We start from the raw sequence: 18113 nt of genomic DNA on the forward strand, positions 1-18113 counted from the left end.
CAAATTAAAGGAGATTTTTGCTCTTCATTTACTGTTTTTTTTATCTGTCAGAATTTTGAAATATATTTTCAGATAAGTAATTTTATGAATCAAAACTAATTTTATTTTTCAATCAAATTTTATTTCAATATATATATATATATATAATTTGATTCTTATAACATCTCCTTTAATTACCATACTGAATTGCTAATTAAAGAAATAAATTTTGATTTTTTCAAATTCATCTCAATTGATATATATTCACGAGAAATTTGTTTCTCATCTATTCTTTTTAAATTTGAAGGGAAATAATGTAGGGGGTGTAAACCTACTTAATTACCATTAGGGGTGAGCAAAAAATTCAAAAAACTAATTAAACCCAAAAAATAAAATAAAAATAACTTAAAAAACAGAACTAGGAGAAAACAGATTAGAATTTTAAAAAAACCAATCAGATCGGTTCGATTTTGGTTTTATAAGCCTAGAATAAAAAAACAAAATCGAACCGAATCCAAACAGAAAAAATAAAAATAAAACCAAGACAAACCGGAAAAAACCAAACCAAACTGAAAAAATCGAGCCAAACAGAAAAAACCGAACCAAACCGGTTTGAACTGGTTCTTGTTCTAAAAAACCAAACCAAAACCGGTCGGTTTGAATCGGTTTCTGTTTTTTTTTTAAATTCGGTTTGATTATTTTTTTTATAAAAATCAAACCGAACAAAAAATAATCACCTCTAATTACCACATATGCCAACCAATTCAATGTTTTTTTTTTTAACCTCGTAGATTTTTTTTTTTACACTTTCATAAGATATTCTTGGACTACTATTAGGTAAGATGTTTTTGACAACCTTCTCTATTTTTGTTCGACATGATAGAAAATTTAGTTAATATAAAATATTTTATAATTAATATATTAAAAAACATTTTTAATTCATAAAATATTTTATAAATTTAATTTATAATATTAATTAACCATTTCAATCACCCCATCATCACTCCACCACATATTGCAACATTCTATCAGATCTCCATCCATCATGTCATTGATTTCATATTATCTGTATCATTGTGCAATAACCATTATAACTTTTATGATCATATCACTTTATTATTATAGTGACTATTACCTAATCACCATAATGTTTTATCATTATTTTACCATTATTATTATTTTTTTTTATATTATTACTTATTGTAAAATTTAGAAAATCTTAAAACCCAACCAGAAAAGTAATGTGCAGGGTTTATTTAATTACTCCTGAGAGCTTACTTTTTATTTCTGTGTTTTAAAAATATTTTTTTAAAAATTAATTTTATTTTTATTTTTTTATTTTAAATTAATATTTTTTTAATATTTTTAAATTATTTTGATGTGTTAATATAAAAAATATTATTTTAATACTTTTCTGAGTAAAAAATACTTTAAAAAATAACCACAACAGACAATGTATTTATCTTTATCTTTTTTTGTAGCCGTGGAGTATTTTGTTTTTTTTTTTACAGTATATTGTTAGCTTGTTACGTAAAAAGATAAAATGACGTGTTCCACTACTTGTAGCTATGGTCGCAATTACCTTGTACTAACCTGTCTGTAGAGACAAGCTGGAGAGACAACATTGGTACGAGGGTACAACGGCTAACCACTAGACAGCAGCATGGCTATCTGTACGGAAAGCAAATCTCACCGTATAAAATAAACTTTGACGTTAAAACAATAAAAAAATAAGAAAAAGGTTCCCCCTTAAATTGAATCTGACCTTTTATAGCTCGACAACAACCTTATTACCTTCCTCAAATGAAAATAAATAAATAATAAATACACAACTAGTAATTAATATATATTTCCCTACATTCTTTTTTCAATAATAATTACCATTTTGAGAAAATTGCAGACAGTGACTTTCTTGCTTGGCTATAAGAAGAATCTTTCTTTTTCCTGCAAGCTAGGTCAAGATCTCCTGGTTAAAATTTTTTCTCTCTTATCTCTCTCTAAATGCCATCGGTGTAGGGACTTGACGTTGATTTCTGTGAAGTGTCGCGGCACCAGAAAAAGACAGGATAGAAATAGTTAAGAAGAACGGAAACAAAAGACTTCTATCCAATCCTTGCAAGCTCACATCCTTCTTGCATAGCTCCATGACAGCTTGAATTAGTGGTAGGTTACTCTCCGTCTTCACCACCTTGATTCTCTTAAGATTACCTTTTATGCTTTAAATTTTTAGCTAGGGTTGTTTTAGATTATGTGTTGTTTATTATTATTATTGTTGCTGCTGCTCTCTTTTATACTCAGTTCAAGATTCTTGGCTTGATTTGGAAAAAAGTTTGCTCTTTGCGGCTCTTAATTTTTTTTTAATCTAATTTTCTTTCCCTAACTTTATCACAGAGGGGGATTCTATGCATTTCTATTTACTGAAATATTCTCTAACTGGTGTATCAGTTTTTTTCTTCATTTTCTTTTTATTAAAATTTGTTTCCACTTTTATTGAAGCAAGATAATTTTTTCATGATTTTCCATAATAAGCAAACTCTCTTAGTACAGTTGTTTGAAGCAGTCAGTAGACACTTGCTTTCTTCAATTAATTTTCCTCTCTGTGTTATAATTGTACCTTTATCTCTCTCTCCCTCTCTTTTGTGGGTTGATTTTCTGTGACCAAAGATCCCTCCTCGATTTCTTGCAATCAAGATCCACTATTGTACATTGACGTAACTCCAGATCTTCAATTGATATTCTTCCTTATGAAAGGACTTCTTTGGGTAATTATAAGGAAGTGATCCAGATTTCTTTACTTCGTCAAATTCATCACTCTTTCTTCTCCTCCTTTTTCTGTTCAAGTCTTTGAAAATATGTAATACATGTGTGCGTATATGCCAGTCAGAAAACATTTTATTTCCCTGTAAATATACTTGTTAAGCATGCATGATGCATGCTTTTTCTCATTTTATGTAAAGGGTATTGATTTTTCTGTCTGTAAACATTGATATTGTCCTCTATTAAGAGCATCTAACAAAGGGTCTGTGGTTTTTGTGCTCGGTCTCTCTCTCTCTCTCTGGGATTCTATTTTGATCATTATATATGCGATGACTTATCTTGGTTGATTTTGCATGAAGGGTGAGTTGAAGTGTTTTTACATGGTGAAGATGACTCGAAAGAAAATCCAGATCAAGAAGATAGACAACACAGCTGCAAGGCAAGTTACTTTCTCAAAGAGGAGAAGAGGGCTTTTCAAGAAAGCTTATGAGCTCTCAACTCTATGTGATGCTGAGATTGCTCTCACGGTGTTTTCTGCAACTGGCAAGCTTTTTGAGTACTCAAACACAAGGTTCTTCTCCTTTTCATTTTCTTATTATTTTCCCTACTTTATTATATATGTCACCTATGATCTCATTGATCAACCTAGGATTCATTAACTATGGTTTCTTCTGAACCCAACAAAATTGAAAAAAGAAGAGAATGGCTGAAGTGGATGTACAATAGAATCTTTTGATATCTGTGAGCGAAATAATATTTCTTGAGGGAAAAGGAAAAGGAGAGAGGAGCTTAGGGAGAAATTGGTACTGATGATATGAAGGTTTTGACCATGTCAGTTGCTGCCACTTATTGCAAATTCAAAAAAAATTTCAAGGACTATTGACACATCCATTTGTGAGATCCTCTTAATGCTACCTATGTATGAAACTTGATTAGTTTATATTGTTTTACACACACGCATGTATGCATGTATAGTTACTATGTTTCCTTCTAAAACAAAACCACCTGTACTTATGCTGCCATTAGAGACCAAAGCAACTGATATTATAGAAGTTGTTTTTGCTATCCTCTGTACACCCAGAAACCACAACTTACTATAAGGATGTGCCATAAAATATAGGGCATAGACGACTGAATAAGGTAAGGCCTTCATTTTTCAGAAAATTCAAGGGAAAATTCTGAAACTTCAATACCCCTAAGCTAATATAGTACTACCTATATGTATCCTTTGATAAATAGATTGATTGCAAGTACTCATATCGTATATTGATGTATGAGCAAATAGTGCTGTAGTCTGAAGTGACTTGTAGCATATATAGTTTTTATGTGTGAAAAAAAGAAGAAGGTCTCTTCATTGTCTTTGTTTTGTACTATATTGATATAATTGCCTGATTTGTACTCATCAATTGTATTTATTTTTTCAGTATATCAATTGAGTCATAGAAACCAGAACTAGTTTTTTTTTTTTTTTTTTTTTTTTTTGAAGAAGGTTTACATCATAAACAAAGTTTTTCCAATTTGTTTTACCATCAATAGCCAGTCTTCCCCTAGGTTTTTATCTGTCCATATATTCGAGCCAACCTCCTGTGTTGCCCGCATAAGATTTAACCTTGTCAAGCACATCTCCAAACTTTCTGTCTGTATACGAAGCCTCCAAATTTTCTTACATATATATATTGATATGCTCCTGCCCCGATCATTATTTTCCTCGTTTATCTTTATAATTATGTCATTTTAGTTTCAAGAATAAATAAATGCTTCACTTCCTTCCATGTTAATTTGGATTTTAAGTTAGGGTCTTGATGTGATCCGATGCCTCCCCCAGCCCTCTGGTCATGAGGGATGGGAATGATAATTTTCTTCAATAAAAAACAAATCCTTCCTTGTTCAATTTCATTTACTCATCATCCATATGAATAATACCTTTGTTGAAGCACAGATTTATAATATGACAAAATGAGAATTTGATTATTAGTAGATAACAATCGAACTGGTATTGGATTGAGGAGAGGTCGCTTGCTTGCATTGCTTCTTCTTCTTCCTTCTTCTTTTCTTGCTATTTCACAGGTAATGAGATTATGCTCTAATTTTAGGATCAAAGTGATAGTCTATGTCCGTAGAACACTGCCAGTTCTCTTCTATTACTTTCATGTACTTTGCCAGGCATCCCTGGTTTCTTGAACTTTCCGACCTTTTCTAGGTAGCTTGGTGCTCTATTAATATACTACGTACGAATTTAATTATATTTCTTCTTTCTCATATTACTATATGAGTAAGAAAAGAACCATGATTATTTTTTCCTGTAGTAGTGATGTGCATTTCACGTACAAAATCTCATTACTTTATGAATAACACCTAACAAAATTACGAAAGAACTTGATCTCAAATGAAATCTTGTTCGAGAAAAGTCAAATATAAGATTAAAAGTTGAGGGATTACTTTATAAATGACTTCAAACTAGGAAGAGGAGACACCCATTTAACCCTTAATTACGTACCAATGTGATTTTTTTTTTCTCTTTTTTGCAAGGTCATGTCTTATAAATGCCTTCCATGAAAGTTTATTAATGTTGTTTTTACTTTCTCATATTACTCCTTTTTTACTTCTTGCACCAAAAAAGAAAAGAAAAAATTCTTTTCCTACAATGTTTAATTCAATAGTTTTAACACCAATTTCTTTTTTGTTTTGGGGTTAAAATTAAATCACTTCCTTTTCTTTCCCTTTTGACTTAATTTGTTGCTACTGAAAAAATATCAGAAAATAGTTGTATTCAATGATTCCATTTGAAGGATCTTCTTAGGAGGCGTACGAGCATTAGGAGAGGAAAGAAGTAAGCTACGATGACACTTGTCAGTGCTTCTAATCCTACTCAGTATTTCGTAATGTTATTAACGAGTGAATAGTTTTGCTCCAAATTAAAATGAAAATTTGGGATATTTTCGAAAGAGTAATGCTATAAACAAACTTTTTATATAAAACTTTCATATAAATATGTGATAGTTTTTTTTTTTTTCTGTAAAGGATCAATAAATTATCTATCACTCACGGACCTGCATAAATTCTATCACTTATCAATTAACATATTAATTTCTATGAAATTTTAATATAAAAGATTTGTTTGTAATCATTTTTTTTTTAAATGATCGTAGAGCTGATTTAATAAACATTTTAATGCTTCCTATAAGAACATTTTAGTGGTAATTAAGGTCTTTATAGTTAAAGATTACCCATGCATATTTCACAAATCTTCACCAGAAACAATGAAAAAGAAGAAACATTTTGTACCTAAAGGAAGCAAGTGGTGTAAAACATTTAAAGCATATTTTTTCTTTATAAGCCAAGACGGGAGAAGACCATCTTGCAGAAAACAACACAGAAAAATCCGTAAAGGTAGCGGGCAGAGAAGAAACAAGAGCAGAAGAGGAAAGAAAACACCTTATGATCCTTGCTGAAGAAAAGCCATGCAATTTAAGAACACTTTTTTATTAGCCTTGAAGAATACGTTCTGCTCATAAATTTACATTTGCTATGAAGTTGATTAATAATGGATATTTTATGATAAACACAAGCTACATTAAATAAGATTTTTGAAGGAAAAAAAAAATCAGTTGCTTTACATTATTGCTAAAGCATATTTTTAGCTATAGGGACCAAGTAACCACAAAAAAATGTATAACTCTAAAACCCTAAGCCTGGCCAATGATAAGAAAAATATTCATCACATATTTTCTAAGAGTTCTAGTAATTAACAATAAATCTTTTATTTTTTAAAACAAATTCTATAAAATATTCAAGAAAAAAATCTAGAAAATGAAAAGAGCTACATAATAAAACTTCTTGTGACGCTCTTCTCTAGGATAAAAAAAAAGATAACTAAAATATTTTAAATGTATTTTTAGAGTTTTATAGGAAAATGAAATAGGAAATAAACTTATTCGGAAAAAAAATAATCTAAAAACTGAACTAATTAATTGGGTTTAACAAAAATATTATAAAATTTATTGGTCATTTATTTTTCAAAAATGAAGTTGTCGTGCCTATCCCAAAAGTCATTAATTTGAGTAAACATTCCTTTAATATGTAATTTTATTCAAAATAGGGATTGCATTTCCATTCTTGTTTTTAGTGAACAAAGAAAAAATAGTAAAACTGTAATTCACATTTAATATGAAAATTAAAATTTTTCATACTTGGAGAGGCATCTCAACCCAAGTAACTTATGTTTATACAAGGCTTGTGATGAGTTTAGAATATAAAATAAACACCTATTAGGGTTTCATAGCTAATTTCTATGAATCTATTTATTGTGATATATGTTCTTAATATCGGTGTCTCTTCTCTCTTTATATATGTTTTTTATATAGGAATATGATGTGCCGTACATGGTTGATTTATAGTGATATCGATTTATTAATTCTTTTAATTTTTCTCGCCAGATAATAATTAACTCCATTTATATCCTTGTATCTGATTTAGTTTAGAACACATGCAAAATTAAGATTCGTAGCGAGGGGGTAAAGATTTACTCTAATAAGTAATATTGTACGTAAATAAAACTACTGAGTTGAAAATGAATTTGAAACTATCACAAAATAGCCCATGTAAACAATAATTCCATAGACATCTATCAGAAGAATTATGGGGTACGTGGATATCATGTGATATGGACTGATTGGACAAGTTTCTAAAAGTAGTGGGGCAAATGTTTAGAAGGAGCAGGATGATCAAAATTGAATTCCTAAGGACTACTATGAATATTTGAAAAATATATAAGGGATAAATTGCCCCTTTCACATGCATGCATATATTTCCATCCTTGGTTTAGCAAATTGATCACATGTTTTCTTGTATGCTCGGGATGGGTTTTGGAAAAATCCAAAAGCAATTTCACATTTAGTATAAAAATAGATTTTATAGAACTAAGTTTTCAAGTTAAATATAAAGATATGGGAAATGTAATAATAAATAATTTATCTTAAGAAAAATATAAGACATGATTTTGACTTTTTATTTTAAACTAGTTTTTTTTTTTTTTTGGTGAGGCCAGCAAGTATAGTTAATGAAAAAATTTTCATACTTAATTATAAGGATGGATTCAAGAAATTAATGGATATTTATTATTCAAGGTTAGATTATAATTTGGAATACTTTTGCATAAACATGAACAACTTTCATAAAATATCCATAAAAGTTGAAGGACTTCTTTGCACTTTGTGGCGCTGTTGTCTGCTCTGCAAACATCCTTTTCGCCCGAACTCTCACCATGTCAACAAGGGATGTAAGAATATAATTTATGATGAATCTCCTTTCCCGTCATAAAAGAGTTTACTTTTGTGAGCATCGATCTAAATAAAACTTTCATAGAAAATGATTGCAAATGTCATTGTTGCAGTGAAACTATTGTAGCAAAATAGGAGTATCTTCTTGGTAACTTGTGTCCATCCTGTTACATACTTGGCTTTAGGATGAAATACGTGAGTTCTTGGGTTTTGCTGGCTTCTGTACCCATATTCCTTTTTATTAGATCTTCTCAGTTTTATATTATTCTAGATTGTTTAGGGTTTTTGTAGTGTGAGATCTCAGCAAAATCACCAGCTATATTCCAGATGTGTGATAAGTTTTTCAACAGGTAGTCTTGGAACTAGGCCTTCTCTTTCCTTGTCTTGATGTTACTTTATATTGGTCTTTTTTTTTTTTTTTGGATAATCATCGAGAGTATATTAAGAAGGTCATAAAGCCAATAGTCAAAGAGAAATACAAGGGATATGAGAAAATAAAAAACTGATTTACTACCGCAAACAACAAAAAGACTGTCTAAGATTTCTTATTACTTTATATTGGTCTTGAAGCATATATTTCTTATATTAGAGAGGTATAGATCAGTTAAACATTAAGAAAATGTGAGATTTAAGCTTTTGGTACTCACGGTACTAGATCTTTAGGATGGAAAATGAGAGTTCTCAAATGAACTTGCATATGATTTTAGGGTTTGTTATTGTTAAATTTAGCTACCGCTGTAAGCTTCTTTAATATAGGAGTTGTTATTGGTGTTGTATCTAATATTAGGGTTTACTTAATATTAAGATTTCTTTTACATGAGATAGTTACCTTCCTATTGATAATCATATATTTATCATTGATAAGAGAACTTCTTTCTAATTAGACAAGAGAGGGTTTATTTCTGAAAGAACACTTGGAACAATCTTAGTAGCTAGCAGTTAAACTCTCTACCAATGGCACTGTTAACTAGTTTTACCCTATTTTTCATCACCAAAAATTCGTGAAATGACTTGGCCTACCTATTTTTTGAAGCATGGGGCAAGTGATTGAAAGGCGCAATCTGCATCCAAAGAACATCGACACCCTTCATCAACCATCTCTTGAGCAGCAGGTAATTAGTTTTCTTGCTGTCGCTTATCAGGATTTTGAATTTGTACCCATATATATCAATATTGATGTTCATATAAGAGGAAGAAATGAATAAAGGGTGAACGATAATTTCTTTTTTCTGTTGATTAATGCTGGATTGGTAAGTCAAATAATAAGTGCATGCATGGCTAGATTTTATCGTAATTAGTTTTTCTTTTTCTTCCCATTATTTTCCATGAAATCTTTTTTTTCCTCGCTTAAATGTGTCGATTTCTATTGTGAAGAGAAGTATAATTTGTTTTGCTGGATATCAAAAATAAGCAATCTAAACTTTCATAATTCTATTCGCAGCTATAGTTTTTTTTTTTTTTTGATAAACGTGAGTATTATTAATAAAAGAAAGGCAGCGGCAAAGATAGTGACTAACTAGGATAAAGTACAAGGCATGAAGCTAAAGAAAATTGCAGATATAGGGGCTAAAAACCATACCATATATAGTTGCATTTATTTCTTAGCAGCGTTGGTCCACAATCTAATCCTCTAGTCAAATCATACCCTGTATATGTGAGGCTACCTTCTGTGTTGTGAGTTCAAGCTAGTTAAAACTCCTTACCATTGAATTACTCTAGACCAAAAACACCAGGAGCAATGATAGTGGCAGAGAAGGTGTAACGTTGATTCAATAAATTTGCTGCAGAAAAGACATCTTGTTGCATCCATATTGATGAGATTTCTTCGGGTTATTATTATTATTTTTTTGTACAAAGTCAGTTTTCATAGCTAACCAGCATGGAGTTTTTGTTTTTGGAGGAGCCATGCCAGCCCGTATATTAGCTTTCCAGTTACCGTCAACTGGGATTTACAGTATAAATCCCGTGTCTTTGCTCGCTTCCCAAATCTTCTTATCTAACTTTGCTTAAGACAGTGTTTGTGATTGAATAATATTCGTCAAGTTTGTTAACTTTTATTGTTCAAATACCCATAACTCCCTCCTTTAGATAAGACTCCAAATCCAAGCACTATCCACCCAACTCTCAAAGCTTGAGATTTGGCGTGCTTGTTGCATTGATATTGCAAAAAACCTTCAAAATTGATGTGAGAGAGTAGAGTATATTAATGGTGAGGAATTTAGCACACTCTTTAGGAGCCATCGACGACCTGCCATCGACAGCATCTTCCCCCTCCTCGTTCTTAGTCCTTAGTCTTGCCTTTATTTTGCTAACCATGTTTTGGATTCACCACATGTTGCTGTTAAGATATACTTTGAAATAGGATATTGATTTTATAGCAAGAATTCATAAAAAAGGATGATGGTTTGCAACTTTACACCAGATAATTATTACATTTAATAATCAAGTAGAGTTATATAATAACCCTAAATTTTAAATCAAATAATAAATCACAAACTACAAAGAATAAAATAAGCATGCATATGGAGCAATATATAAAAAATTAAATGAAGATGCCAACCAAAGAATTTTTTGGCAACGCCTTTACCCTTCAGAACAAGATTCTTCTTTTTGTTGTGGTTCTTTGCCAGTTTTTAACATTATTTTCTTTATAGTCTATAAAGGAAGTATTAGCTTTTTTGGATAACTTATTATCTTTTTTTATTTTGAAACTTAGAATAAGGTCTTCAACTCTTAATTCCTTACGCTTATGCTTAAGGTAATTCTTAAAATTTTTTCAAGATGGTAATGTTTTCTAAATGATTTCAATCAATTAGAAAGATTCACTTAGAATAATCAGTTCATTATGGATGTCAAGTAAGATGAATTGAAACTCGTTAAATTAGCTTATTACAATTTATGAATTGATTATCTTGAAATATAGAAATTTGCCAACTCAGAACTTTTTTTTCACTTCAGCATCTTTAGCCTTATATTTTCAATCCGAAGCTTCTTATAATACATTTTCACTATTGATTAAACTATACACATTATATAATATCTTGTTTAAGCCATTCAAGATGTTATTCTTGCACATGAAATTGTTATACATCTATGCTTCCATAAGTTCCATAATGATAGGATCAAATTCATCATCTAAAAGCTTTCAAAGAGGTGAGATTGAACAGTATTATTTTTTTTGCCACATTTCAAAATTCACACCTTTGAACTTCTCAAGTTTTTCACCATGCACCAAATAAAATAATGATGAAATCCTCTTGAGGAAGCGGTGTTATTAGGTTTCTAACCATCACCACAAAATATAATGATGATATCCTTGATGTTAATGTGAATTGACTAGTCTTGCTTTAACCATTTCTCTCTCTCTTTTTTTATATGAGAAAGTAACATGTCACAATTTTTTTTCATTTGATTAAAATAAAATAATAAAACTCATCTTGTATAGTTTTATAACATAGTTTTATAACATGTAACTAATAAATGATTTTAAACTAAATCGATAGCATGGAGCAACATATGAAAAAACATGTGTCATAAATTGGATTATTTTTTTATATATAATAATAATAATAATAATAATAATAATAATAAAATTCACTTTATAAACTAATTAAGTTTTAAAATTTCGTAAGATTTTTGGATTTAATAATCGTAGAAAGTCTAATCTATTTTCGCAAAGACAAGTAAACTAAATTTATTTAACTAAATTTGATTAATAATTAAATCTAAATTTTCGATCAAATAACAAATTACAAACTACAAAGAATAAAATAGTCACACACACACACACACACACATATATATATATATATATATATATATATATATATATATATATATTAAACTAGCATACCAACAAAAGATATTAAAGATTTAAATCATCAATAAATGTTACTTAGTTGTACCATTGCCTATCAATTAGTGCACATAATAGATGCAAATTGTCTCCTAGAATTTAGCAATTATATTACTTAGTTTTGATGCTACTTCAACACTTAACCAACACACTTTCTCTGCATATGAAAAATGGAATAACCACAAAATATGAAATAGAAGGAATACCTTCTTCTTCTTCTTCTATGAACAAGCAAAAATCTCTCTCTCTCTCTCTCTCTCTCTCTCTCTCTCTCTCTCTCTCTATATATATATATATATATATATATATATATATATATATAGGCCTTCAAATAGAAGAGTTTCTATTTTTCCTATGTACACAAAGAGGAGTTTCTATTTTTTAAACGTGGGATAGTTTTATGGTTGGATTTTGGTATTTTATCAACTCTATCAAGTTGTTATTATTTGATATCAATTTCTTATTCACTTATAATTAGTTTTAAACATTTTAATATTTTATATTATAGTACTCATGTTGAAGAAAATATTTCAAAAGATTTTAACCAAAAAATGGATGAATATCACATCTAATCAGATCTCAAATATGTCCAGAAACTTTGTCTAAAAATAATTTTTTCCAACAATAATTTGTTTCAAAATCTTTGAATTAAGTTGAAGCATGGAAGATAATAATTTTATTTCAAGAAGTTTACTTTATTAAATTATATAATATAGTATGTTTATGCATTAACAAAGGCAATATTCTTTTGTCCTTTTAGCTTGATGGTGGTGTGCATGCCATGTTGATCAAAGAAATAGCAGAGAAAAACCGTGAACTGAGGTAAAATTACAAGACTAATAATGGTTGATACCATAGATGAACATTCCTATTTTCAATGCTGAGACATATAATTATCAATTGATGACAGGCACATGAGGGGAGAAGACCTACAAGGATTGAGCTTGGAAGAACTAAAAAAAATAGAAAAATTAATTGAAGGAAGCTTGCGTCGAGTGGTGGAAGAAAAGGTATGTGCGGTCTTTTCTTGTCTTGATTCGGTAGATAGGTTGATCCTGCATGTATATGCTGAAAACTTTGTACAATACCTAACAAATATGTTCTAACTTCTATTTGTTTTAGGAGGAAAAAAGTACAAAGGATATCAATGCTCTCAAGACCAAGGTCACATTCCTTGCTACGAACATTTTCAGGCTATTTGTGTAAAAAATCGTAAAAGTTATAAATTAAGCTTCAAAACTTAATCCTGAATCAATAAAATTAAACACAGCCATATATATGATGTGCATGAACTAATATTATTACCAAACTTGATCAAATGATCACAATGGTAACTCTCTATTCAATTTCATATTATCTTTGGTTAATTTTTAGGGGGAGCAATTAGCAGAAGAGAACCAGCGATTGAAGCAACAAGTGAGACTACGAGATCTCTCACGAATTTTCAGTCCCTTCTTGTTACAAACTCTCAATTTTGACTTCATTTTTTATTTGACAGGTGATGAATTTATCAGCAGCACAAGGGCATTTGCTCGAACCAGGCCAATCCCCAGATTCTTTAGTGACCAATATCAGCAGTATGAGCTCAGCTGATCCTCGCCAGGACAACGATAGCTCTTGTGCTTTTCTTACACTAGGGTTGGCTTGTTACACTCATTTTCATACAAATAATTTATTTTAATTGTTCTGATTCCTGATAATGTTAATTTATATTACGCAACTTCAAAATTCTTGCAGGTTACCTTTTCCTGATTGAATCCGAAAGATGGAGGGTTATCCAGCAATATTTAATGGCTTAGAAGTCATCAGTTTAATTATTAGTGTATTACTACTCCTTGCAAATAAAATATATTACATCTTGGCTTGTAGTTAATAAAATTCATATGTGCACTTTTCATGTCTGCTTGTAGTTAATAAAACTCATGTGTGCTTGTTGATTCAGTTGATATTTTTCCTAATGGAAGGACTTCTTTGGGTAAGTGATCCTGATTTTTTATTTTGTCAAATTCATCACTCTTTCTTCTCCTCCTTTTTCTGTTGATGTCTTTGAAAATATGTAATACATGTGTGCATATATGTCAGTAAAAAAAAATTGATTTCCTTGTAAATATACTTGTTGATGAAGTATGATTCATGTTTTTTCTCATATTTTATGTAAAGGGTACTGATTTTTTTGTCTGTATACACCGGTTTTGTCCTCGAATAATGAGCATACAACACAGGTGTATGGTTTTTGTACTCGGTCTCTCTCACTCTTAGGGATTCTATTTTGAGTAGTATGTGATGAATTATCTTGGTTGATTTTGCATGAAGGGTGAGTTGAAGTTTTTTTACATGGTGAAGATAACTCGAGAGAAAATCCAGATCAAGAAGATATACAACACAGCTGCAAGGCAAGTTACTTCTCAAAGAGGAGAAGAGGGGTTTTCAAGAAAGCTCATGAGCTCTCAGACCTATGTGATGCTGAGATTGCTCTCATGGTGTTTACTGCAATGGCAAGCTTTTTGAGTTCTCAAACTCAAGGTTCTTCTCTCTTTCATTTTCTTATTATTTCCTACTTTATTATGTCATCTGTAATCCCATTGATCATCCTAGCATTCATTATCTATGGTTTTCTTTGAACCAACAAAATTGAAAAAGAAGAGAATGAATGAAATGGATGTACAATAGAATCTCTTGATATGTGTGAGCAAAATAATATTTTTCGAGGGAAAAGGAGAGAGGAGCTTAGGGAGAAATTGGCACTGATGTTATGAAGGTTTTGATGTCAGTTGCTGCTAGTTATTGCAAGTTCAAATCCTTTTACAAGGACTATTGGCACATCCACCTATGGGATCCTCTTAATTTATGGTTTAATGCCTTCGTTGTTTTATATATACGTATAGTTACTATGTTTCCTTCTAAAACAAAACGACCTGTACTTATTCTGCCATTAGAGACCAAAGCCACTGATATTATAGAAGATGTTTTTGCTATCCTCTGTACACCCAGAAACCACAACGTACTATAAGGATGTGCTCATAAAATATAGGGCATAGACGACTGAATAAGGCAAGGTGCCTTCATTTTTCAGAAAATTCAAGGGAAAGTTCTGATGTGATCCTAGACCTCCCCAGCCCTCTGGTTATGAGGAATTGGGAATGAGAATTTTCTTCAATAAAAAACCAATCCTTTCTTGTTCAATTGCATTTATTCATTATCCATATGAATGACACCATTTTCAAAGCACAGATTGATAATATGACAAAATGAGAATTTGATTATTAGTAGATATTAATCGAACTGGTATTGGATTGTGGAGCGGTCGCTTGCTTGCACTTCCTCCTCCTCCTCCTCCTCCTCCTCCTCCTCCTCTTGGCTTGCTTGCTTTTTCAGTATTGGATTCATTGCTTGATAGGGGAGAAGTGAGGTTTTTAACACATCAGCCTTAAACTGCCTTTTCTTCTCCTTTTCCTATCATCAATACTGGGTTCTTATATATATATATATACACATCTCTTCATTGGGTTGCAGGAAACTAACTTTAATCCTACTAACTCCTAGCCATTAATTGCGATTTCACAGGTAAGATTATATATGTTCTAATTTTTGGAAAAATTATAGGATGAATCTTAAATAGGCAAGATAATTGTCATTAATTGAGAATTAATCTCTCAGCTTCAAATCTTAAGTTTAACATTTCTTCAACAATGTTTTATTTGAAATCAAATCCTTTTATTATTTACTACAACATATCATTTTGCATGTCAAAACATAGGGTACGCTGAGGTTCTTGTTTCTTTTCAGCTTCAATGGGAAACTGATATATGCATCGTAGCTACATGCTTATTCGCCTTTTGCCTTTGTTATACTACTGGTGAAGTATCAGAAAATAGTTGTTTTACTTGGATTGCTTATGATTTTAAATTAAATTTGTTTTATGATTTTATATTATTTTAATGTCAAAAATATATTTTAAAAAATAAATAAAAATATTATTTCAATATATTTTTAAATCAGTTACGGTGACACTTGTTAATGCTTCAAATTCCTACTCGGTATATCAAAATGTTATAAATGAGCGAAGAGCTAACCCCTCCTGATTAAATTGAAAATTAAGGTGGGATATTATAAAAAGTTATTTGTTTATATGAAATTTTACTACGATATATTTGTTTGTATCATTTTCAGAAATTCTCTCCACAAAAAGTTATTTTCGTATAATATTGTCTACTAATAATCAAAGATAATTTTCAATCATGTATATCCCCTTTTATCGAAGGTGATCAGCTTTTATTGAAACTCCATATTATTCATTAAGTAAAGTATACGGGACAAAAAAAAAGATATTTCACATATATTAGACAAAGTTATTCAAGAAAATTTTGATAAAAAAGCTATATATATTTAGATATGTTGTCATGGATAAATGATGCATCCTTTAGAATTTTCTAAATTTTAACTACTGTGATTACTGGAAAAATAAAACTAATATTATTTCATCTAAAAACTCATTTTTATCGGTTAGTTTTTTGGTTGAAGTCCTCTGTTAAAAATTTCAGCCATACAGGCTCTGATTTTTATAAAAATCATGAATGTACCATGAACTGGACTAACTAGTCGGGGCTATAGATTCCTCGCTCTCTTTATGTTTTTTAATTTCCCACGTAATTTTCCTTAGCAGCCCTCATCTTCTTAATGGGAATGTCTTATTTATAATATTCTTGATTACTATAAAAAAAAATTTAAAAACACTAAGAAAAAACCACTGGAACCTTGTTAAATTAATCCATAAACTTAAAAAAACACAAAAACAAAACCACCTCAAAATCTAAAATCAACTCAAAAGCAAAAAAATTTCATGAGCTTATATTTGTTTTTTTTTTGGGCAATTTCAAAAAAAAAAAAGAAACACTTAATTTGAATTTCTTTTATCATGTGGAATTATTTGACATAAAAAACAACCGTTTTGGTAATTAATATTGTTACCAACAACTTTTTCTCTTGGTGCTAGAATCTAATGATCTCCTCCTCTACTCCTACCAAAAAAAATAAAAAAAAAAAGTTTTTATCTTATCACATTAAAACTTAATCATTCTAATGTAAAAATATAAAAAAAATAAAACGAACTGTCTTTTTATTTAATATCGAGAATATGTTTTACATATAAGTTTATAATCTCGTATATTAAAAGAAATAATTTTTTGATGTTTTGAAAATATAAGCCAAGTTCTAACAGATAATCATAAACTAGTTATGATATCTTTTGACTGATTCTTGTATTTTTTTTCTCAAGATATGATAAAAATATAATTTTTTTATATAAAAAAATATACATGAAAATTTTAGAATTTAACCATATGCAAGAAAAAAAGAAAATATTTGTTTTTATTTTTAAACTTTTTTCGGCAAACACTTTTTTTTTTCTTGTAATAAAACTATCAAAACAGGCATAAGGGGGTGTTTGACAATTACATTCTTAAACCAAAAATTTTTTTAGCAAAAATATTGAAAGTCAAACAGGGTCTTAACCCTCTGACCCATTCTGACCCGACTGGATCAAACCGACTGCGTTGACCTATATTTTTTTGTTCGACCATAAACTGAACAAAAAATCATGGTTTAACCCGAAAACAACCCAAAAGCAAAATCAAAGTAAAACAAATATAGATTAAACACCAAAAAATTATAAAAACTCAAAAATTCTTTGAACAAAATGGATCAAATACCTAAAAAAGTGAAGAACACAAAGAACACCGAAAACCAACCTAGCAACATGCGTTTCAAATCAGACCAGATACAATCAAAACAACGACACATACATGTTAGAAATCATGCATGGATCAATAATTTAGTATTCATTCACTTTGATTATCACTTAAACATCATGATTTTGTCAAAAAGTTTCGGTTCAAAATTGAAACCTTAGAATTAAATTTCATCAAAAAAATTTTATTAATGCAAATAAGCCCTAGATTATTTATTAATCAAGCATGACGAAGGGTTCTAGGCAAAGAAATAGACCAAAATCGGTCCAAACCAAAGGGTTAAGACAATGTTTTTTCTAAGAACATGAAGAACATTACTCAGAAACACAACTATGAACCCAGTAAAAGGCAGCCACTGTCAAGCCTAGAAAATGGCATTTTGGTTTTTAAAACATGCTTTCTCTAACTCAATAAGTCACACTATCATAAACAAATATTTTTGAATCACAAAGATTAACAAATAAATCAAAACATCAAAATTAAACATGAGGAACC

The 18113-nt window shown here is 30.0% G+C and overlaps 1 protein-coding gene across 1 annotated transcript; it reads left to right on the top strand.

Annotated features, from left to right (window-relative positions):
• The first annotated feature begins 1860 nt into the window (after window positions 1–1860).
• LOC7486070 (MADS-box protein JOINTLESS) lies at window positions 1861–13850 on the top strand. The gene is made up of 9 exons (XM_024605870.2): window positions 1861–2142; window positions 3096–3307; window positions 9049–9127; window positions 12632–12693; window positions 12782–12881; window positions 12994–13035; window positions 13246–13287; window positions 13370–13509; window positions 13609–13850. The coding sequence occupies exons 2-9, from the start codon at window positions 3117–3119 to the stop codon at window positions 13625–13627; spliced, it is 675 nt and encodes a 224-aa protein (XP_024461638.1). The 5' UTR covers window positions 1861–2142; window positions 3096–3116; the 3' UTR covers window positions 13628–13850.
• Window positions 13851–18113: the final 4263 nt, after the last annotated feature.

The sequence above is a fragment of the Populus trichocarpa genome, chromosome 7, assembly GCF_000002775.5.
Source record: "Populus trichocarpa isolate Nisqually-1 chromosome 7, P.trichocarpa_v4.1, whole genome shotgun sequence".
Taxonomy (NCBI): Eukaryota; Viridiplantae; Streptophyta; class Magnoliopsida; order Malpighiales; family Salicaceae; genus Populus; species Populus trichocarpa.

Bases quoted from the DNA above. Each gene is read 5' to 3' on its own strand.
- LOC7486070 (XM_024605870.2), top strand. From the start codon at position 3,117: ATGGTGAAGATGACTCGAAAGAAAATCCAGATCAAGAAGATAGACAAC. The intron at 3,308-9,048 runs GTTCTTCTCCTT...TATTTTTTGAAG, and splicing joins TTTGAGTACTCAAACACAAG to CATGGGGCAAGTGATTGAAA. The intron at 12,882-12,993 runs GTATGTGCGGTC...TATTTGTTTTAG, and splicing joins GTCGAGTGGTGGAAGAAAAG to GAGGAAAAAAGTACAAAGGA.